General features: G+C 44.5%; 1 protein-coding gene across 1 annotated transcript in view; it reads right to left on the bottom strand.

Moving 5' to 3' along the window:
- Positions 1-5,960: 5,960 nt before the first annotated feature.
- LHFPL4 (LHFPL tetraspan subfamily member 4) overlaps positions 5,961-25,009 on the bottom strand; it is an 88,195-nt gene continuing 69,146 nt past the window's right edge. Inside the window, exons 2-3 of the mRNA XM_040408718.1 lie at positions 8,552-8,788; positions 5,961-5,974 (exon numbers count right to left, since the gene is read on the bottom strand). Coding sequence (XP_040264652.1) covers positions 5,961-5,974; positions 8,552-8,788 — 251 coding nt within the window. The remainder of the gene's footprint in view (positions 5,975-8,551; positions 8,789-25,009) is intronic.

The raw sequence follows: 25,009 nt of genomic DNA, 5'->3' as shown, positions 1-25,009 counted from the left end.
TCCTCTCCCCTCTCACAGCACGCAGCCTCACAGACACATCAGGAGACAGACTGCAGCAGCACCCCCCTCCTCTCCCCTCTCCTCCCCGCAGCCTCACAGACACATCAGGAGACAGACTGCAGCAGCACCCCCTCCTCTCCCCTCTCACAGCACGCAGCCTCACAGACACATCAGGAGACAGACTGCAGCAGCACCCCCTCCTCTCCCCTCTCACAGCACGCAGCCTCACAGACACATCAGGAGACAGACTGCAGCAGCATCCCCCTCCTCTCCCCTCTCACAGCACGCAGCCTCACAGACACATCAGGAGACAGACTGCAGCAGCATCCCCCTCCTCTCCCTTTTCGTTTTTGCTTTCACCATCTTGACCCTGTCGCCCCGCTGGGAGCAAAATCCCGTGCCCGTTTCCATTTAAAGCTGTAGCCTCTCATTTTATTTCAATTCTTTATTTTATTTCAATGATATCAGTTACTTGCTTTTTTTTTGCAACCCGACAAATGAAGAACGAGTGTCTCTTACATCATGTTGATAAGAAAGTAGTCAGACCGTGTCTCCACTGACAGACGACCAGGAATACACAGGCTCTAGAGAGGACAAGACCATTGAATTTACGACACCAAAGAAAATTACAGTACTTGGTTTTTGCAGTGAATTATTTGGCACCAGCCGTAGCACAGTATCGGGTAAGGAGGAGACATGAGACGGGGACAAGCGGAAAGCGTACACCAGGGTTTGGGAAAAGAAGAGATGCTGGAGGGGACAGGGTCCTGCCGAAAATAATCATCAAATGACAGCGAGGACGTCTCTATACAGTGCACCGTTAGTGAAATTAACCACGAAATTTCCCAAAAAACTGACATGTATATTGCTGGTTATGATACAGTATGTACAACGGGTGGCTTCTCCAGCTGTGGTCTGTCCGGATCTCACATTGGCTTGACCCGCAAGCATTGCATTCAGGGGGGCCACAGAGCCACATATCGTTGGATCTTAAAGGGCCATTAAAGCTAAAGCCGGCAGCTTAGAAAAAGTGCAGCTTAGAAAAAGAGCCGCTGGTATCAATCGCACGTAGACATGTAAGATGTTCCTGGAGGCTCTCAGAGCTGGAGATGTGTGGGATCTTGGGTGGTGGACACAATGGTGGAGGTGAGGCTTTTGTTGGTCATCCTACTACAGTCGTCCTTGGCTCGAAAAGGCTGATAACAGGGGACAATAGAGTAGATTCAATGGGGAGAAAATAGAGTTTAGGTTTAGTGTCCCTTTAAATGGACTTGGCCATGCATGATCGAGGAGGTGCAGAAGAGGCAGCTGCTTAGGGCTGCTGGACATCTGGAGGCTCTATTGCTGCTGCATGCTATCAAGTAGGTGCATTTAACCTTTCTGCTGCCTGAGACGAAAACTGAAACGGTGCCCCCCCCCCCCATGCCAATTTCTTAACCTAACCCCTTTGCCACAATAAAAGTGCTCATTGCCCATGGTCCTTCCCCCTCTTGCCCCTACCCGGTGCGATCGCCTCATTGGCGGTGCACCGCTGTCTCCAACTTGTGGCTCTCCAGCTGTTGCAAAGCTACAAATCCCAGCATGCTCAGGGCATGCTGGGAATTGTAGTTTTGCAGCATGCTGGCATGTCCCCTGCCACATGGATCCCCCCATGCAATGCATCTTTTGCTGCGCCGTGTTGTGATCGCGTCGTCGATGTTGGCATCTAATGTTGCTAAGTAGAGGGCACGCCAACCAGAACGGTCCCAGTGTAACCGCAGCAGATTTGGCTCAGGTGTTCTGCTTTCCGATGGAATCTGGTGGACCTATTGTGCCGACCAATGACAGCTGACGGAGCCATCTGCTGCGCGAGGCTCTGGAGACGCTTTACAAGGCCATCTGCCTGGCACGGAACAATAGTATGCTGACAGCAAGGAAAGCAGAAGAAGAAAACCGAGCTGACTCCTAGCCTGTGGTGTCTAGTATTGCAACTCACCTCCATACAAGTCAACGGGGCTAAGCTGCAATACCAGATCCAGCCTCAGGATCAAGGTGATGCTGTTTCTGGAAGAAAAAAAAAAGTTGACTTTTTTTTTCTTCTTATCCATGAAAAGTGTTGCCCAGGACTTATCCCTAGGGCCGGTCATCAATATTAAATGGGTGGGAGTCAAACTCCTGGCTCTCCTGCCGATCAGCTGTTTTCACAGGTTTCTGCAACAGAACTCCACAGCGCCATTCACTGTGTAGTGGCCGTGCTTGGTTACTGCAGAATACTGCAGAACTCCACAGCGCCATTCACTGTGTAGTGGCCGTGCTTGGTTACTGCAGCATACTGCAGAACTCCACAGCGCCATTCACCGTGTAGTGGCCGTGTTTGGTTACTGCAGCATACTGCAGAACTCCACAGCGCCATTCACGGTGTAGTGGCTGTGCTTGGTTACTGCAGCATACTGCAGAACTCCACAGTGCCATTCACCGTGTAGTGGCCGTGCTTGGTTACTGCAGCATTCAAGTGAATGGGAGCAGCGCTGCAATGACCAGGTACGGCCACCAGACAGTGAACGGAGCTGTGGAGTTCCGGTGGCGGCAGTTTTAAAAACAGCTGATCGGCAGGGGGAACTAGGAGTCAGAACCCCGCCTATCTGATACTGATGACCTGTCCTGGGGATAGATAATAAGTTAGTCCCAGAGTACCCCTTTAAATCCTAATTTTGCAGGTCTTAACTCTCTGAATGGCTTGGCATACAATATGGTTTCCTCCATGTGCTTGTGATGGATGCACTGTGTAAATTAAGGGATAGATTAAGGGAGCTACAATTGCATGGGTATCGGTTGCTGCGGGGTGCTGAGTCAGGAGCTCCCCAAATATCTGCAAGATGCTTAAAGGAGTTGTCTATTTTTTGTTAGAAGGGTCCCTGGACAATATGCTGGTCATAAGGACCTCAGTGATTAGCTGTAATCTCTAGGGGGAACCTTGGAGTAAGTGTTCGATTTTCCTGCAGCACCCCCACAGGAGAAATGAAGTATTACACATTTTCCATTGACATCAATGGATTGTCTGTGTAATGTGTGGACATGTCGGGTCCTCCAAAGCAAGAGACTCTCTTTGAAACCGGTCCTGGACTGGGGGGAGGGGGACTCCCTTCTCTCTTCTCTCTTTGCTAAGGGTTAGGCTGTTGTAAAGGGGTCATGGTCACTACAAAATGGTTTTCCCTCTAAGAGAACGTCTGTGTGTGAACTGATTATCTGAGAGTTATTATGGTGACGGCTACAACCATAGCCTCCCCCCTCATTATTTATATACAGTGTGATGACCTGGGGCCCCCAAGTCTTACTACTATAAAAGGGGGGCGTGCAGCGTGGCTCTCGTGGTTGTGCAATGTGAACCTATAGACACGTGGAGCCCATGGAAATGTTCCTACAGGCGAAGTGATCCCACAGGTGCAGCTTGGACCTCACTCATACCTCCCAAAAATCTGCACTGGATTTGATACACGAAGCCCAATGCATTTACTATGGATCTTCTGTTTTGTCATTTCGGGTCGGTTGCTCTTATTTGACACCTTTTATACAGCAGCGAGTTCTCGTCTAATCCTCGGCTTCCGTTCCACAATTTCTCAATGAAACCAAATTTACCCAAATTTCAATAGAAAGCTTCATAAATACATAGAAACAGTGAGATTCCCTTAATCTGGCATCTAATGAATCCAGAAAGCCTGATGATTCGGAATTTATTTTCAGCATCTGATTTTGTGTTGCATTTTTACAGAGTATTTTCAGCTTTTCTTCCTAGTTTAAAGGGCATCTGTCAGCAGTTTTGCACCTATGACACCGGCTGACCTGTTACATGTGCGCTTGGCAGCTGAAGACATCTGTGTTGGTCCCATGTTCCTATGTGTCCGCACTGCTGATAAAAATTATGTTTTAATATATGCAAATGAGCCTCTAGGAGCAACGGGGGCGTTACCATTACACCTAGAGGCTCAGCTCTCTCTGCAACTGCTGTGCCCTCTGCACTTTGATTGACAGGACCAGGCAGTGTAAACGTCATCACAACTGGCCGGTCAATCAAAGTGGAGAGGTTGTGGAAGTTGCAGAGAGCAGAGCCTCTAGGTGTAATGGTGACGCCCCCGTTGCTCCAAGAGGCTCATTTGCATATAATAAAACATCATTATTCTCAGCAATGCCGCACATAGGAACATGGGACCAACACAGATGCCTTCAGCTGCCAAGCGCACATGTAACAGGTCAGCCGGTGTCATAGATACAAAACTGCTGACAGATGCCCTTTAATGTACTTAATGACCATTTAATAATCTAGAAAGTCTGATAATCTGGCATCCAAAGCTGGATTGACAGAATTCCTGTGTTTTTCGGCACTTTATAGTCTGGACAAGCTGGATTGTGACGACTGACTCATCATTTTTTTTTACTGATAGTAGATTTTATAGTAACATTTCACATAGATTTTTTTCCTATAACTTCAGAATATCTGATAATTTGTTTTAATGCCGGATTTAAGGAATTTGCTTTCCTTCAGTACACTTCCTATAATCCGGCATACTCAGGCCTGACAAGGTGCCAGATTATTTATTACAGTGTCCTACCCCTGAATGCCAAATGTAGTCAGGCCTCCTCTGGTGCCGGACTATCAGGTCATTTCCTGCTAATCTAGAATTGGGATTAATATTCTGAAATGGTAGGAGTTCTGGACCATCGGATGTCAGACTACGAAACATAACAGGCTGCAATACATATCTCTACGTACAGTAAAATTCCTTTAATCTGGCATCAGAGGGACCTGATAGACCCCAGATTAGCAATATATTCCGGATTATTGGATGATCACACAAATATATAAAACCTTATTGGAAAAAAAACCTGAATAAATGTCATAGTCTACCGGTGAAATTCCAAACTGTTCTGTGCTTGGGGCGTATTAACAGGAAGGCATGTGCCCTGCGTGCAAGGGGGCGCCAACGAGCCTCGACGCATCGATGGGCAAAGGAAATGCCGGATTATCAGATGCCGGATTAAAGGGATTTCTCTTATTTACATGGCTGATTCTGTTCTTGGTGGCCGTGCAGGACATATAATGGAGCGAGGATGATCATGATGGAGTTTCACGTACATCACTGAACACCCCCTGCCGCTGTTAACCCTTGTGTCCCCCCCCCCCCCCCCACCCCTCGCTCAGCTCTCTTCCCCATGGATATAAAGACACAGCATTCAGCACTTCTGACTCGCTCATTATATAACAAGTCAAAATTCGCTTTTTTTGTTCCTTTTTCTTCTTCTTTTTTTTTTTATACCCTGTTGGCGAGAAGTTCGTAGCGATCAATGTACATGTAAAAATAACCAATAAATAGTTTTCTCGTGGCCCCCGCTGTACAAAAAGCATCTGCTGAAATCATCAGGCCCGAGCGGGGGTGTAGCCAAACGTCCGTCCGCGAGGTATGTACAAAGTTTCAATTCCCATAGTAATGAAAAAAAAAAAAAAATCCTCATTAATTTCGGAGGAGGGGTGCGTTCGGGGGGAGGTGGACGGGCGATGATCGTTAGAGGTATAAATGCTCCGATTTTTTTTTTCTTTTTCCGTCTATACAAAAATTTCGAGACGTTTTTGTGACTGGTCCTTGCAGAAGCCGTATGAGCGAGAAAGGTCCCGGTTTCCTGTGGACTCCGTTACGTCCACGGTCGCAGATGAGGTTAACGCCATGGCTGGTTATCACGGGGGGGGGGGGGGGGGCTCGTCGTGGCGGCAGTGCAGGCACCGTCTTGGTGGAGGAAGATTTCTCTTCAAGGCTAAGATGAAGATTTCACTGGATGGGGGGGGGCGGGGGGGGGGGGGTAGGTGGGGGTCAAGGCAGTGTGGCAGAGGATGGCAATACAAGAAGAGGGTTAACCATACCAATGGGGTGGGCAGCCTGGAGACATTCCTGCGTTGGTCGAGGGTATCATGGGACCCCCCGGGGGTTCATTTACTTCATGTCATCTGTTAAAGCAAGAAAAAGAGGATTTTAGTGAAGAATGAAAATCACATCAAAGTGTCATTTTAGGTCCGACTCATATAAATAATGGTGGTCGGAGCTTCGTTTTTCTGACGCAGAGCTCCGAAAACCCATGATAAGATTCTCTCTGCCTGCAGCCACCACTAGGGGGAGCTCCCTACATCTGGCAGTATACAGTGAGTGTTTTACTGCCCATTTCCTCTATGATAAACCTCCTCTTCTAATGGCTGCTGCACCAGGCAGATGTGCTATGCGAGAAGCAGCAGCGGCAACCAAATTCGTTGTCATCCAGCTTTCCCAGGTAAAGAAATAACATCTCGCCATTGTCACAAGCTGGCCGCAACGTTGTTTTCCCAAAGGCAACTATTGAGGTGACGCTACTGAAACTCGCAGCGTAAATTGACATGCAGAGGATTCAGTATCTGCACCGCAGGTCATTTTACATCGCATTACATTTTTTTGCTGCTTTTTCTTAGAATCGCGTCCACTTTGCTGCCACTGTAAAACGCTGCGGATTTGAAGCGCGTTAACTCATAGTGACCAATCTGCAGCATGTCCGTCCTGTGTGACCATGACTTTAATGCCATGCAACCACATGGAGGGGGAAGTTGTGCTATACCTCACCCATTGAAATCAACGCACTAAAACTTCCAGCAAGGCTGGGGGTTGTAGTCCGCAGCAGCTTGAGAACCGCAGGCAACAGATCAGCGTTGCTGCTCTGTCTCTTATATGGTGGGGGCGTCTCCTGGATGATGTCTTTCATAGGATATGAACAGGGGATATGGGACAGGAGGGTCTACGGTCACTGATGGGTGCCGTGGAGTAGAATTCGGACAGTAGTCAGATGTGGCAGCAATCTATCATCAGACTATAATGCTGTAACTGTGATTCCCTAACTAAATCTTTGCTAAAAACCTAGAATCTTGAGCGACACAAACATAACAGCATCTTAAGATGTAAAGTAAATGAAGAAAGCCGTATCAGAGACAAGACAACGTGCCCATGGGGTGACTTCAGGACAAACCCTACCGCACTAGAATAGGAAATCTGCAGGGTGTAATACACACGTCTGGCCACCGTGGGGCACTGCTACATCAAGTGCTGAAGCCATAATCAAGCCTGCAACGGGTCACAGTTATTTTCGGTCCCTGAACCTCCTCCTTAGGGCTCGTGCACACGACCGTTGTTGTTTTGCGGTCCGTTTTTCACGGATCCGTTGTTTTCCCTCTGATTTAAGTCCTCTTCCGTTCCGTTATTGCACAAAACATATCCGTATGATTTCCGTATTTGATCCAGTTTTTTGGGGGCTCCTATACAGTAATTTATGAATCACCAAACACGTGAGCAATATGGGCTGCGCATAGCATTTCTACAGTATGGATCCACGAAATACGGATGTGTTCCGCGTGCGTTCTGTATTTTTTGCGAACCCCCTCGGACCGTGGTTTGCGAATGGGGCCTCGGACCGTGGTTTTCGGACAATAATAGGACATGCACTACTTTTTTGCGGAACGGCCATGCGGACAAACGGAAACGGTATGCACGTGGAGTAACTTCTGTATTTTCTACAGCCCCATTGAAGTGAATTGTTCCTACGGTCCGCAAAAAAAAAACGGATGACGTCCGTGTACATTCCGTATTTTCCAGATCGGAACAGCTGGCCCCTAACAGAACAGTACTATCCTTGTCCGTAATGCGGACAATAATAGGACATGTTCTATTTTTTTGCGGAACGGAAATTCGGAAACAGAATGCACACGTAACTTCTGTTTTTTTTGCGGACCCGTTGAAATGAATGGTTCCGTATACGGTCCGCAAAAAAACGGAACAGATACGGAGAGAAAATATGTTTGTGTACATGAGCCCTTATAATGATGTGTGACATTGTTTCCTGAATGGAGGGGACCAGGAACCTGATTTATGGGGCGGAACGTCTCAGTCAGAGGTTTTAGGCTGAAGTTCTTTGGGTCCAGTCTCCATCTATACAGAATCTGTCGTCTTTGTTGCTATCATTGCACATAGGTCATATCCTCATTAAGGCTACTTTCACACTAGCGTTTCTATTTTCCGGTATTGAGATCCGTCATAGGGTCTCGATACCGGCAAAAAAACGCTTCCGTTTTGTCCCCATTCATTGTCAATGGGGACAAAACGTAACTGAACAGAACGGAGAGCACCAGAATGCATTCTGTTCCGTTTAGTTGCGTTCCCATACCGGAGACACATTTGGTGTCAGTATATACCGTACTTTTTTGCATGCTATTTAAAATAATACAAGTTGAATATTTTTTTTAACTGTGCTCTGAGCTCTTTTCATGAACTATGTATTTCCTTCATGAAATGCACGTCTGGTTTTACACTGTAACATCTGATCATTGGGGGGCGTTCCACCAGCTGGACTGATGGCAGAAATAAAATCAATATGGGTTTATGGCGTGCACTTCCCAAGCTATAGGAGGGTCTCCATGATCTGGCCCCCACAATGATGGGCCCCCAGCAGATACATGTGCTGCCTCTGTAGGATGTGAACCCTTGTGTTTGGGATGTTTTTGTCTCCTTACCTTTGTTGTCTGATTTAAGCTCCTCAAGAAGCAAGTCGTTCTGTCTGTTACCCAATACGAAGGCCAGGAAGGAGAGAATAAGGGCATTCAGGATCCCAATAATTGCCAATATGTAGGCCCAGCGCACGGAGCAGTCTCCCAGGGAGTACTTCCCAGTCTTGTCCCCGCACATGTCCCTGATTGTCTCTGCATCCCATCCATCTGGGAATATCATGCAGGCGAGCACCAGGCACACGGCTGAAGAAAGGAAATAGAAGGAAACTGTTAGGAAGCAGATACTGTAAGTGAACACTGGGGATATCACAAAAACATCATTATACCCTGTATTATACTTCAGAGCTGCACTCACTATTCTGCTGGTGGAATCACTGTAGATACATTACTTATCCTGTACTGATCCCGAGTTACATCCTGTATTATACTCCAGAGCTGCACTCACTATTCTGCTGGTGGAGTCACTGTGTACATACATTACATTACTTATCCTGTACTGATACTGAGTTACATCCTGCATTATACTTCAGAGCTGCACTCACTATTCTGCTGGTGCAGTCACTGTGTACATACATTACTTATCCTGTACTGATCCTGAGTTACATCCTGTATTATACTTCAGAGCTGCACTCACTATTCTGCTGATGCAGTCACTGTGTACATACATTACTCATCCTGTACTGATCCTGAGTTACATCCTGTATTATACTCCAGAGCTGCACTCACTATTCTGCTGGTGCAGTCACTGTGTACATACATTACATTACTTATCCTGTACTGATCCTGGATTACATCCTGTATTATACTCCAGAGCTGCACTCACTATTCTGCTGGTGCAGTCACTGTGTACATACATTACATTACTTATCCTGTACTGATCCTGAGTTACATCCTGTATTATACTCCAGAGCTGCACTCACTATTCTGCTGGTGCAGTCACTGTGTACATACATTACTTATCCTGTACTGATCCTGAGTTACATCCTGTATTATACTCCAGAGCTGCACTCACTATTCTGCTGGTGCAGTCACTGTGTACATACATTACATTACTTATCCTGTACTGATCCTGAGTTACATCCTGTATTATACTGGGGCGGCCATCTTGCCTGAGCTGCATTCTGAGCGTTGCTGTACAGTAGCCACACTGTAAACCTGCAGGCCGGCTCATTAACTTCTATGGTAGATGTTGTGGGCATGCTCTGAGACCTGTGCAGAGGTCATTGTGCAGGGAATGGGGGGAGGTAGATAAGCTGTGATATCACCTATTGTAAGTTGTGGATCCTGCATTATCTATACAAAGGTGTTTCCTGTCATTGTAATCCTGCCTGCAATGATTATGAGAAGGCTGCTGAGAAGTGATCTCTACAGAGCAGGAACTGTCAGGCTATTATGGGGTTCAGAGTGAAAACTGCAAGATTTCAGGATCATTTTTCAACTTTAGATAATGATGTGGCATATTAAAAATAACCGAAAAGTCTTAAAAACTTTATTTATACAGTAGGTGACATCATTTAGGTAGCTCAGACGTGTCTCAATGCAAAAGCCTCGTACAGGGGCTGTATGAGGTTAAAAAAACATTTCTTCCAGAAATAGCGCCACCCTCATCTGTGGGTCGTGTCTGTGCTGCATTCACAGTTTGTAGAAGAAAGCAGCCATGCTTTTCTAATCTCATGCAGCCCCTCTAGGTCCTGCAGGAAGTTGAGCTATGAGATGCTGTTTGATGTGAAACTACTGGTCTCCAATGCATATTTAAAATACTGATATCTCTGCTACCTCTGCGCCTCCTGCAGTTACTCCAGACAGACACATGGTCCTGTGTAGCATTGCCCTCATCCTTAGTCACTTAAAGGACTTGCAATACCAGACACAAGGGTGGCACTGTCTCGAGAATGAAGCTGCAATGCTTATTATTATATCCTAAAGCTTTGATTTGCAATTCAAACTGTAGCACAATAACGGATGGAACGTTCTGATCTTTTTTTTTTTTTTTTTGCACACCCCCACTCCATGTATAGGGAGGAAGAACCCTCCGGGATAATGAGACGTCTTGATCTGCATATGGAAAACAAGTCGAGCTGAGTTTCGTTGCAGGTTTAGTTAAAGCTCTGTTCCTCTGCAGCAAATTAGCAGCAGCGGCCAACATTAGGCTTAATGAAAAGCGCAGTCCCCAGCCGCTCACAAGGACCGGCAAACACTTTCAATTTTAAGACTCGCTGCCTCCAAGACAGAATCTATTTACCTTTAATATATCTCTCTTAACATCGGGCTCCATTGGGGCCCGGCTGCCGGAACGTGCTCGAGGAGGAATCGCTTGTTCCTTGTAAAATCAAAGTTTGGTTCAAGGAATGCAGAATAATATAGAAATTATCTCCCCGCAGCCCCGGAATAAATTACTGCTTAAGTTACTATCTATCTCCTATCTATCTATCTATCTATCTATCTATCTATCTATCTATCTATTATCTATCTATTATCTATCTATCTATCTATCTATCTATCCATCTATCTATTATCTATCTATCTCATATCTATCTATCTATCTATCTATCTATCTATCTATCTATCTATTATCTATCTATTATCTATCTATCTATCTATTATCTTTCTATCTCATATCTATCTATCTATCTATCTATCTTGTAAATTTGAGTTTTATTAAAGTTTTCAGAATAGAATATTATAACAAAAAACAAATCAGATTAGTATAAGAAAAGCAGGTATTAAATTCAAAAGTTTTCTATAATAATCATCAATCATAAATTCTTACATTTTGTCAAAGAATACAATTTGAGTAGAAAACCTGTTATCACAGACAAGAAAATCTCTTATTCTTTGTCTTTATAAACTGCATACAAACCCACATAACGTGGAATCACATTCAACATTTCAACAATACTACTTAATCTATATCCAAAAAGTCTTATAGGGCTCTCTCAAAATAAGAGGCTATCTAACCTAATCCAAAATTACATTACTAAAAATGTTTTTACCCTTAGTACCATAGGATTAGTACCTTTATTTAGTTCGTATTGTTAGTACATATATGAACTTAATCAGACTTGTTACAATAAAAGTTTTACTGTGCATAAGAGATCTATCTATCTATCTATCTATCTATCTATCTATCTATCATCTATCTATCTATCTATCTATCTATCTATCAATCATCTATCTATCATCTATCTATCTATCTATCTATCTATCTATCTATCTATTATCTATCTATCTATCTATCTATCTATCTCATATCTATCTATCTATCTATCTATCTATCTATCTATCTATCTATCTATCTATCTATCTCATATCTCTCTCTCACTCATATCTATCTATCTATCTATCTATCTATCAAATCAAATAAGCTTTATTGGCAGGACTAAACACATTTTAGCGTTGCCAAAGCAAGTGGGAAATAATTGGGTAGGGTTGGGGGATGGGGACACGTCCAGGGTCGGGATAAAGGAGTCCATGGTATATCAGGTTCCTCTCAGTCTATGGCAGGCAGTGATATATTGTGCTGCTATGGCCGCTGTGTTCTCCTCTTCCCCCACCAGTATGGAGAGTCTCTCTTCCTCCTCCATGGAGGTGAAGTCTGGGCAGAGATCAGACAGTCTCCTGAAGTGAGTCTCCCTCACTGCTGAGTATTTTGGCCTCATCCTCCACGGCCTCCTGGTCGCACTGCTGGCACAGTCTGCTCTCTCTTGTTGCAGCAAGGCTTTGTGATGGTAGGAGCTGTAGATAGTATCTATCTATCTATCTGATATCTATCTTATCTAATATTAAATACAGAGATGTGAACAGCACAGCATAAAGTGTAGTACAGGGGTGCCAGCGGTTGTGGAAACGATTCAACCTCCAGAAATACAAAAGAAAAAATTCCACAGCACTTCCCAAATGTGAGTCAAAAAAAGTATATTTTAATCACCAAACAGCAGTTTGTCTTATCTAATATCTATCTATCTATCATCTATCTGTTTATTTAATATCTATCCATCTCCTATCTATCTATCTATCTATCTATTATCTATCTATCTATCTATCTATCTATCTATCTATCATTATCTATCTATCTATCTATCTATCTATCTATCTATCTATCTATCTATCTATCTATCTATCTATTATCTATCTATCTATCTATCTATCTATTATCTATCTATCTATCTGTCTATCTTATCTAATCTCTCTCTCATATCTATCTATTATCTTATTTGTTACATTTTTATTTCCCTCATACTTTATAGTTTTCAATGCTGTACTGACTCCGGGGTTCCTCCTTATCATCAGTTTTTTATATTTTTTGCTCTCCTCTTGCAGCGACTACCAAGGTCATCCTCGTTCTGTACCTTCTGTCTTATTTCCACCTTTGTGGAGCTTCAGCTTTGGATTTGCAATGTCGACTAAAACCCCCGGCTTCATTTATCACAGCCCATAAACTGAGGCTCTTTTAAGGGGCTGCACATTTCTGCGGATCCTGATTAATGATCGCAGTAAACGCCCGGCTTGTACCCTGCACACTCGTCCTCAGACGCTCCAACAGATTTGTCTTGCTCATTTTGGACTTGGTAACGCCAGTTGCCCCCTCCTCTTTCTCTGGGGAGCCCAAGCAATTATTTGTGGTTATATCCTTTGAATCTCCTCTTTAGAAATCAATAAGTAACTAAATTGAAGGGTGTTTTTTTGCCCAAGGAAACACGTGGCACCCCTGCTGGTCACTGCAGGAATTACACCTACCCACCTGCACTTTGCAAAAGAGGTTACAGCCACACGATCGGATTTCCGCAAAAAAGAGCAGAAGTTGTATCTGTTCTTTTACAATCCACTCCTGATTTTGGCTTCCAAAACTGCATGCAGAAACCTGACCGTGTGACCATACCCTTAGACTACATGGACCCAGGGCCTTATTTAACGCTGGGCAAAAGGGGCAGCTGCCCCAGGCCAAGTTGCTTCTGGGGGGCCCAAGGCAACTGCCTCTTGAGCCCCGCTGCCCCACTGGAGGACCTTTACTTTTTTAACTAAGTAGCAGGACATGTAGGGCATACATGGGGGATGATGTGCCAGCACTTACTATTATTTTTGGGCGCCGCTCCGTTGCGCCGCTGTGGCCCCCGTTACATTCTCCCGCGCTGTATGCTAAGTAACAGCATCAGAACACCAGGGAGGAGACATCAGCTTTTCTCTGTGGGCGTTCCTTCGGGAGAAAAAAAACTCACCTTCTCCCCAAAGAAAAGCTGATGTCTCCTCCCTGGTGTTCTGATGCGGTTACTTAGCATACAGCGCGGGAGAATGTAGCGGGGACCACAGCCGCGCAATGGAGTGGCGCCCAGAAATAATAGTAAGTGCAGGGACATCCCCCATGTATGCCCTACATGTCCTGTTACTTAGTTAATAAAGTATGGACCCATGAATGCGGCAGCGGCACTTGTGTTCTCCCTCTTGCCAAGGGTCCAATCAATATTAAAGATGGCCCTGTATGTGGACCACATTTTCCTTTGTAAACTCTGCCCACACAGTGACATAGTGATTAACATCGCCCTCAGGGTGCCCCAATAAACAGTGCCTCTTTTACACATAAATAGAATCCATTATAATTCTACCACTAGGGGGAGCTCACTCCACACACTGACTTTGTATTGAAATCAATGGAAGCATTGCAGCTAGCTCCACCTAGTGGTGACTTTCAGCAGAATTTTGTAGGAGCTTTGCCTGATCTGCAATCAAGATTGCATTACTATTCATTATATAGGGAATACTGAGATCGGAGTACCCCTTTAATGCCGCCGCCAATGCTGTAAGTGTGATGTGTAGCACTGGACTGGTCAGATCAGAGCCATCCAAGCGCAGCCCAAAGCTGGACGGATTAGCAAGTAAATCTCGCAGATACACATTATAGATAAGCTGGAGTTTTGCAGCCGCCGTCTTCTGCTCAGGGATCCACGCTCTATCCAGCTCACTTACTCTAATGATCTGCAGTGGTTTTTCTGCTATACGCAGAGGTCCTGCGGTCATTTATTGTAAAGGAGCAGATATAACTTTGGCTGGAGGAGGACAGAGCAGAACATACATCAGAGGAGGAGGTCATTAGCTGCACCATTCCTTAAAGTAACTGTATTGGCAGAGGTTTAATGCAGATGGAGTGAGAAGATGCTCCGAACATCCATTACTCTGCCTGAAAGAGACACTTGATTGCTAACCATACAGAACATGCCATTAGCGTTAGAGAGGGATATACCGTGGAGACGCGACTACAGACGAACTCTGCGTTTGTTCTTGGGGTGCACAAAAAATAATTTTTTAATAACCTCTGCCTCCTTCTGACATGTAACTGACAAACAACTAAAATAGTCTTGTCAATCCACCTTAAAGGCTGTGTACACCTTTGGGATCATTTTTTTTTATTATTATTGCATTGTGCTCATTTTAAGCTAAAAATCTTTTTTTTCAATTGGTCTTTATTAAAAATGTTGAACCCCTGTCTCTGTGCAGCCTTGAGTTTCTCTAGTAGCAGGCTCTGAATCTTTACTCTGTTCTGTCATGCAGCTCAGCTGATGGCTCCTTATCTCTGATCTCTGACCTTGTAAACATTCATTACTGATAAGAATGTGGCTTATATAAGTGTTTATGACCTTTTAGTAATTTATAGACAAGGGTTATTAGATGACCGGCACAAAGTGAAAGCACCATTCACACAGCTAGACAAACAGTTAACTCCATGAGACAGAACGGCTCAATATTTTATTTTATTTTAAATAGCAATTGAAAAAAGTATTTTTAGCCCGAAGAGAGTAAATTGAAATCATAATAAAATTGCCCCCAAAGGTGTACATAGCCTTCAAAACCACATTGTGGTGTTCCCTTCAAAACTGCATTGTTATGTCATGATATCGATTAATTTCCTAATATTTCTCTGTAGTAATTAAAGCTTCAAAACACCCCTGCATAGACACATAGAGTTTGGTGAAAACATTCTAGCTTCCTGCAGCCACCACTAGAGGGAGCTCACTGCACACTTTTTCTACTTTGAGCGCAATAAGGACTCTGTAAGTAGTGAGCTCCCTCTAGTGGTGGCTGCAGGAAGTCACAGTGTTATCTCTGAATGCTCTATGCAGGGGATTTGCATTTCTGTGTCAGACAAATGGAGTTTTGGGTACTATAAATATATATATATATATATAAAAGATAATCAGTACAGATGTTGCCTAATGGCAGATTTCAAGCAGTGATTGTGTTTAACCTGTCATACAGTTAATGCATCATTTTTTTAAACCGTTGTATGGAATAGCATATTCTAAGGGAGTATTGTGGCATGCTGATGTATACTAGACACTTTTTTTTGGCCTCCATCAGGATAAGGTAACACATTTAGCAAGCGCGTCACAGATGTGATGTGACTACAGCCTAACTTTGCCTCTTCCTCGCCTTCCAGCAGCCTGTATTGCCCCTTTCCCTGTTTGCAGTCTGTCTATAAATTCCCGGAAACCTCTGCAGTCACCAAAACATCTAGAGTAATACAGTAAATGGGGGAGGAGGGGGATGCAGCTGAAGAAATCTCTGTGAGTGTAAGCCTGAATGCTGTGAGAGGGGGGAGGGAGCATCCCTAACGTTACACCACCATGATCTAATCCACTCTGCAGACACCAGGAAGAGAAAATATGCATTTAAAGGGACATAAGTGGTTTAATTTTTCTTCATCTGAATGAAATCTATTGTCATTTTTCCTTATTATCTTCATTTCAGGCTTTGTTACAGAAATCGTTACCTATTAATTCTCAGAACACATCCCCCGTTCATAAATTACAGTCTTCTAATCCGGACTGTAGTGTTAGGGAGCCGGCCTGTCAGTGCCAGAAAAGGTCACAGTTGGAGCCGCATTGATTATTGTCATACCACGGGATGGATATATCACTTGCCCATTCCATCCAAGACCTGAGAATGAGATGTCTACCGTCGTCTCGGCCTGACTTTTATAAATAATTAGAGCAAGGAGCCTCAGGAGTCAGCGGCCTGACAGGCATAATTATCATGTAATTATCTTGGTTCCTTACCTCCAGTGACCAGACCTCCCCTGTAGAGCGGGGGCCGGTATATCCGAAAGAATGTAATCATTTTTTTAACTATAAAGTTAAAACATTGGACTCGCTAAATTAGTAGCGCAACCGTTCTATGGTTGTATCTGAAAGATGGGGGGGAGACCAATACGACAGTTATTACAGCCCCCACAGGGGGTGGACTCTCAGGTCAGTCTACTAAGTTATACTGGGATGCAGCCATAGCATCGCACTCAGCCAAGGCTCCTATACCATGCTTGCTAACAGCCTTTTGTTCACACCCATATTATTAGATCAGGCGGGTGGTGCAGCATCTTCTAAGTACACCCCCCAATATCTCAAGACCTGGCTGCATCCAGCCTACAGGGACGGATCAGGAATTTAAAGGTCATGTACACCTTTGGTGGCAATTTTTTTTTATTACTGCCTTGTACTCATTTTGAGCTAAAAATATTTTTTTTATTTGGTCTTTATTAAAAATATTGAGCCGGTTTCCCTGCACAGTTTTGAGTTTACCTAGTAGCTGGTTCTGAATTTACTCTCTGCTCCGTCGGAAATCTCAACTGATGGCCCCTTATCTCTGCTCTTATAAACACTTATTAAAGCTCAATCCTTATCTTATTGATGGGAATGTGTTTATGACCTCTTATTAGATAACCGGCACAAAGTTAAAGTGAATGTACCACTCACACAGCTAGAAAAACAGTTAACGCTTTGTGACAGAGTGGCTCAATATTTTTAATAAAGACCAAATGAAAAAATGATTTTTAGGCCAAAATGAGTAAAATGCAATCATTAAAAAAAATTGCCCCCGAAGGTGTACATAGCCTTTAAAAGGGTTTTCTGTGATTTTAATACTGACGACCTACCCTCAGGATAGGTCATCAGTATCTGATCGGCGGGGGTCCGACATCCGAGAACTCCACCGATCAGCTGTTCCATAAAGCACTGGTGCTCCTGTGAGCGCCGCTGTCTTCTCTCAGCTTACCAAGCACAGCGCCATACATTGGATAGTGGCTGTGCTTGGCATTGCAGCTTAGCTCCATTCACTTGAATGGGACTGAGCTGCGTCTAGGCCACTCGACCGATGAATGTGACCTCCATGGCCTCTTCGTACTGCTGATCGTTAGGGATCCCGCAAGTTGGACCCCTGCTGATCTCATATTGATAACCTATCCTGCGGATAGACCATCAATATGAAAAATCCAGAAAAGCCCTATAACCTGTCCTCGTATCAGTGTATTTCTCTCAAATCTTGCTGTCAATTGTCCACTGAAGGGGTTAATACACCCTCTATAACCTCCCCAGGTAGACCTAGCACCCCCTCCCCAAAAATCCCACTTTGAAATTCATTTATTTAGAAATTTTTGCATTTCTCCTGAATGTTCAGGGTCTTCCGTTCTACATCGGCCATAGCTCACCGCGGCCGCGCTGTATCTTGCATAGTCATACATCTATAAGCACAGGAGAGCAAAACGGTCCCAGCTCACAGGGATGCGAGGGTCGGAGAACTGAGCACTTAGTAATCTGCCCGTGCCTCGCGCCTCTCCATCCAAGGAACTAAACCCCATAAAACAGCACGGCTTAATAACGTAGATCAGTCAGCCTGTCACAGGAGCTCGGTCTGTGAGGAGTCCTACGAGGCAGGCGCTGCCGGATAACTGGTACGGAAGAGATAAGACCTCATTTTATTGCAGCCCGATGAACGAGCCAAAAATATATTAAAAGAACTGCCGCTCCACCCTCGACGCTGATTTTATTTTTTTTTCATCTAAATTCTGTGTTGATTCATTTCTTACATTTTTTGTCCGTGTCCGTTCCTTTTTGTGGCCAGTATGCGGAACCATTCATTTCAATAGGGCCGCAAAAAAAAACGGAAATGACGTGTGCATTCCGTTTCCGTATGTCCGCATGTCCCGTTCCGCAAAAAAATATCAAACCTGTCCTATTCTTATTCATTTTGCGGACAAGGGCAGGCAATGAATCAAAAAAAAAATAATTAATGCAACACGACATCTCACGGATGTCATCCGTTTTTTTTTTTGCGGGTCCGTGTTTTGAAGACCGCAAAATACGGTTGTGTGCATGAGCCTTAATATTAATAATTAGCTCTGATTTTCTGATACAAAGCTCCAAATCCCCTGCACATTGAATTAAAGGGGTTTTCCTGCTCAGGATAGGTCAGCAATATCTGGTGGGGGTCCGACACTAAGCATCCTCCACCGATCAAATGGTTTCGGTCAGCTGCCGATGCTGGAAGCAGAAGGCACCGCCTATTGTGTAGTGGCCGTGTCGGGGTACTTCCAGTGAATGGGGAGCTGAGCTGCCGTACGGCGGCACCAGAAGCTACACACTGGATGGTACCTTGTGCTTCCAGTACCGTCCACTGTATAGTCTCTGGCCCAGCCGGCTGCCCAAAAGAAGTCATCAGTGGGGGTGCGGGGTGCCCCCCCCCCCCCCCACACCCCAATCTGATTAATGAGCTATCCTGAGGACAGTGGATCAATATCATTAGCCTGAAAAAAACCTTTAAATGGTCACTAACTTTTCACACAACTTTGCATAAATGAATAACACAGCATACGAAAGTTTGCAATATAATGTATCAGACAAAAATCCTTCTTTCTCCACTTATCTGCTCCTTTCCAACTAATATTTACTCGGAATTCTCTGTTACATCTGTCTTGGTCTCAAGACAAACAGCTCTCTGAGGAATCAAATTACAGCTGCCCACAGAAGTCTATGGAGAGGTAGTGGAGGAGGAGTGAGCTGCAGTGAGACATAGAGGCAGCAGCAACTAATAGTGTTATATCTCACTTTGTGTTTTATTTACATCAGTACTATTCAGGACTTTACAATGTATTTTATGGTCATTCACAGTGAAAGAGAGTCATGGAGCAGAATCTCCTGTTTCCTCCCTGTGCACCCGATGTAAGAAATCACAGCAGTTTGTCTCCACCCTCTAGCTCGGAGAACTAAGAACTATAGATAGAAATTTTCAGTTTTTGCTGCCTGATGCCACCACTAGAGGGAGCTTACTTCATACAGTCTACACATTGAACCCAATAATCAAACAGTATGTAGGTAAGCTTCTGAACTCCCTTAAGTGGTGTCTGTATATATCTGTATGCAGTAGATTCCTGAGCCCCCCTAGTGGAGGATGTATTTAAACTTATGCAGTAATCTCCTGAGCTCCCTCTGGTGGTGGCTGTATATATCTGTATGCAGTAATCTCCTGAGCTCCCTCTGGTGGTGGCTGTATATATCTGTATGCAGTAGATTCCTGAGCCCCCCTAGTGGAGGATGTATTTAAACTTATGCAGTAATCTCCTGAGCTCCCTCTGGTGGTGGCTGTATATATCTGTATGCAGTAATCTCCTGAGCTCCCTCTAGTGGTGGCTGTATATATCTGTATGCAGTAATCTCCTGAGCTCCCTCTGGTGGTGGCTGTATATATCTATATATAGTAATCTCCTGAGCTTCCTCTAATTGTGGCTGTATATATCTATATGCAGTAATCTCCTGAGCTCCCTCTGGTGGTGGCTGTATATATCTGCATGTAGTAATTTCCTGAGCCCCCTAGTGGTGGCTGTATATATCTGTATGCAGTAATCTCCTGAGCTCCCTCTGGTGGTGGCTGTATATATCTATATATAGTAATCTCCTGAGCTCTCTCTAGTTGTGGCTGTATATATCTATATGCAGTAATCTCCTGAGCTCCCTCTGGTGGTGGCTGTATATATCTGCATGTAGTAATTTCCTGAGCCCCCTAGTGGTGGCTGTATATATCTGTATGCAGTAATCTCCTGAGCGCCTTCTAGTGGTGGCTGTTTATATCTGTATGCAGTAATCTCCTGATCTCCCCTTAGTGGTGGTTGTATATATCTGTATGCAGTAATCTCCTAAGCTCCCTCTAGTGGTGGCTGTTTTTATCTGTATGCAGTAATCTCCTGAGCTCCCCTTAGTGGTGGTTGTATATACCTGTATGCAGTAATCTCCTGAGCTCCCTCTAGTGGTGGCTGTATATATCTGTATGCAGTAATCTCCTGAGCGCCCTGTAGTGGTGGCTGTTTATATCTGTATGCAGTAATCCCCTGAGCTCCCTCTAGTGGTGGCTGTATATATCTGTATGCAGTAATCTCCTGAGCTCCCTCTAGTGGTGGCTGTATATATCTGTATGCAGTAATCTCCTGAGCTCCCTCTAGTGGTGGCTGTATATATCTGTATGCAGTAATCTCCTGAGCTCCCTCTAGTGGTGGCTGTATATATCTGTATGCAGTAATCTCCTGAGCTCTCTCTATTGGTGGCTGTATATATATGTATGCAGTAATCTCCTAAGCTCCCTCTAGTGGTGGCTGTTTATATCTGTATGCAGTAATCTCCTGAGCTCCCTCTAGTGGTGCCTGTATATCTCTGTATGCAGTAATCTTCTGAGCTCCCTCTAGTGGTGGCTGTATATATCTGTATGCAGTAATCTCCTGAGCTCCCTCTAGTGGTGGCTGTATATCTCTGTATGCAGTAATCTTCTGAGCTCCCTCTAGTGGTGGCTGTATATATCTGTATACAGTAATCTTCTGAGCTCCCTCTAGTGGTGGCTGTATATATCTGTATACAGTAATCTCCTGAGCTCCCTCTGGTGGTGGCTGTATATATCTGTATGCAGTAATCTCCTGAGCTCCCTCTGGTGGTGTCTGTATATATCTGTATGCAGTAGATTCCTGAGCCCCCCTAGTGGAGGATGTATTTAAACTTATGCAGTAATCTCCTGAGCTCCCTCTGGTGGTGGCTGTATATATCTGTATGCAGTAATCTCCTGAGCTCCCTCTGGTGGTGGCTGTATATATCTGTATGCAGTAATCTCCTGAGCTCCCTCTGGTGGTGGCTGTATATATCTGTATGCAGTAGATTCCTGAGCCCCCCTAGTGGAGGATGTATTTAAACCTATGCAGTAATCTCCTGAGCTCCCTCTGGTGGTGGCTGTATATATCTGTATGCAGTAATCTCCTGAGCTCCCTCTAGTGGTGGCTGTATATATCTGTATGCAGTAATCTCCTGAGCTCCCTCTGGTGGTGACTGTATATATCTATATATAGTAATCTCCTGAGCTTCCTCTAATTGTGGCTGTATATATCTATATGCAGTAATCTCCTGAGCTCCCTCTGGTGGTGGCTGTATATATCTGCATGTAGTAATTTCCTGAGCCCCCTAGTGGTGGCTGTATATATCTGTATGCAGTAATCTCCTGAGCTCCCTCTGGTGGTGGCTGTATATATCTATATATAGTAATCTCCTGAGCTTCCTCTAATTGTGGCTGTATATATCTATATGCAGTAATCTCCTGAGCTCCCTCTGGTGGTGGCTGTATATATCTGCATGTAGTAATTTCCTGAGCCCCCTAGTGGTGGCTGTATATATCTGTATGCAGTAATCTCCTGAGCGCCTTCTAGTGGTGGCTGTTTATATCTGTATGCAGTAATCTCCTGATCTCCGCTTAGTGGTGGTTGTATATATCTGTATGCAGTAATCTCCTAAGCTCCCTCTAGTGGTGGCTGTTTTTATCTGTATGCAGTAATCTCCTGAGCTCCCCTTAGTGGTGGTTGTATATACCTGTATGCAGTAATCTCCTGAGCTCCCTCTAGTGGTGGCTGTATATATCTGTATGCAGTAATCTCCTGAGCGCCCTGTAGTGGTGGCTGTTTATATCTGTATGCAGTAATCTCCTGAGCTCCCTCTAGTGGTGGCTGTATATATCTGTATGCAGTAATCTCCTGAGCTCCCTCTAGTGGTGGCTGTATATATCTGTATGCAGTAATCTCCTGAGCTCCCTCTAGTGGTGGCTGTATATATCTGTATGCAGTAATCTCCTGAGCTCCCTCTAGTGGTGGCTGTATATATCTGTATGCAGTAATCTCCTGAGCTCCCTCTAGTGGTGGCTGTATATATCTGTATGCAGTAATCTCCTGAGCTCCCCTTAGTGGTGGCTGTTTATATCTGTATGCAGTAATCTTCTGAGCTCCCTCTAGTGGTGGCTGTATATAACTGTATGCAGTAATCTCCTGAGCTCTCCCTAGTGGTGGCTCCAGGTCAAAAATTCATCATGGACACTACAGCATATTGACTTCCGTGGCCTCATTGCCACCAATAGTATGAGCTTGTCATTCCTAACCATTATATCTGAGAGGAACCCCCCCCATCTACACTGGAGTATAGAGGTTCTTCCACAGACCGGTATTACACATGTATTATCCCTTCATGCTGCAGTACACGCCAATCTATTGCATGGTCTTTATGAAAAACGCAATGAGAAAAAAAGAATTAACCTTTTCACTCGGGGATCAGGCCGTATAGATTTATTAAGCAGCCTCTCCCTCCTCCCTGACAGCTGCATTGTCAGAATCTCAGAACACAGGGTTTGTGCCTTCCCAATGCAAGGATTTTATGTCCATCTTAGAAACATATAGAAGACACGTACGTTACATTCGCTCCTCGGAAGCCGCAGTACGCCAGGTCTTCTTAACCCCATAAAGCCCTAAGACACATTAGATTAATGTCAGCCAAACTGGGTGGGACCAACAATCTAATGTGTATGGGGGTCCCCGGACTCTTCCCTAATGCTGGAGGTTGGTGGGAGAGAAGTAGCGGGAAGCTGGTTTTCTCTGGAGAGATGTCTAGCGGTGGCTGACTCCCCTCTTCAGTGTAAACCTGAGTTACTGTAAGGGCTCATGCACACAAACGTATTTTCTTTCCATGTCCGTTCCGTTTTTTTGCGGACCGTATGTGGAACCATTCATTTCAATGGGTCCGCAAAAAAAGCTTAAGGTACTCCATGTGCATTCCATTTCCATATGTCCGTATTTCTGTTCCGCAAAATAACAGAACAGGTCCTATTATTGTCGGCATTACGGACAAGGATAGGACTGTTCTATTAGGGGCCAGCTGTTCCGTTCCGCAAAATACGGAATGCACACGGACGTCATCCGTATTTTTTGCGGACCACAAAATGCATACGGTCGTGTGCATGAGCCCGAAGGAGGGGACGGATACTGACACTGAAATCCATTTGTCGGAGGTTGTGGGTGGGGGGGGGGGGGGGGGGGGGGGGTCGCTGTCACCTTGTGGCTGTTATTCATTGTTACAGGAGAGGATGGCGATATATCAAAGCCGACAGACAGGGACAAGAGGGAGTCGGGCTCGCTCTCCTGTATAATCTGTCCTTCCTTCCTGGAGCCGTCACATAGAAGACGAGAAAGGGAAGACCAAAGCTCCTCCACCGTCATCTGCAATGTGCGGAGCTGTGCTGCAATACCAGACACGGCCCATGGACAAGGGTGGCGCCGTTTCTAATCCTGATCAATCCCTTTCAGTGATTAAAAATGTATTTTGTGACTTGGTTCTATCTGTGTCTGGAAAAGCTGGGTGATGAGTAATAAGGTTACCATTACAGCTCCTCTATCACACGCAAATGACACATCTATCAAGCAATGAGTGTTTCTAAATGGCCACTGGTGAGACTTCCTGGTCCAAATCAATCCTTTCTGGCTCCCGCCACCTGAACGTTTAGATATGAGAATAAGGGTTCACGCACATGACCTTATGTACTTTGCAGTCCGCCAAAAAAATGGATGACATTCGTATTGCATCCGTTTTTTTTGCAGATCCATTGTAACAATGCCTGTCCTTGTCCCCAAAACGGACAAGAATAGGACATGTTCTACTTTTTTTGCGGAACGAACATGCGGACATACAAACACGGAATGCACACGGAGTTATTTCCGTTTTTTGCGGACCCATTAAAGTGAATAGTTCCACATACGTACCTGTAAAAAAAAAAAAACAGAACGGAAACGGAAAAAAAATACGTTCGTGTGCATGAGCCCTAAGGCTGATATGTTGCCGAAATAATAATGTACCACAATGACTAATTAATATCGCCATACAGTGCCAAATTATAGATTACTATAGAAGCCAAATAGAAGTACCATAGAGCCAAATAATACCGCCAAGCTGTGCCAAACAGAAGTACTATACAATATCCTAATGGTAATGGCATACAGTGCCAAATAGGGTTAAAGATCCAAATACTACTGCCAAACAGAAGTACTGTAGAATATACAAATAATACCACCATACGGTGCCAAATAAAAGTTCCACAGAAAATCAAAATGATACTCCCGTACAGTGCCTTTATAGTTGTAATGTGCCTATAAATACCATACTTGGTGCCATGAAATCTGTCTGAGACAAGAGAGGACGATGAGATTACGACGTCAGGCCAGGGCGGACCCTGTGTCCATACTATACTGTCACCCGGTGCCACATACAGGACTATTGGTGTGTAAGGCACCCAGCAGGCGGTTTTAGAATATAATACGGAACTTGCTTTATACATGTACAATTATCCGTTTGTCCCTTG

This window comes from Bufo bufo, chromosome 9 (assembly GCF_905171765.1).
Source record: "Bufo bufo chromosome 9, aBufBuf1.1, whole genome shotgun sequence".
NCBI lineage: Eukaryota > Metazoa > Chordata > Amphibia > Anura > Bufonidae > Bufo > Bufo bufo.
Note: the sequence above shows the minus strand (reverse complement) of the source record. Positions and strands in the feature narration are given on the sequence as shown.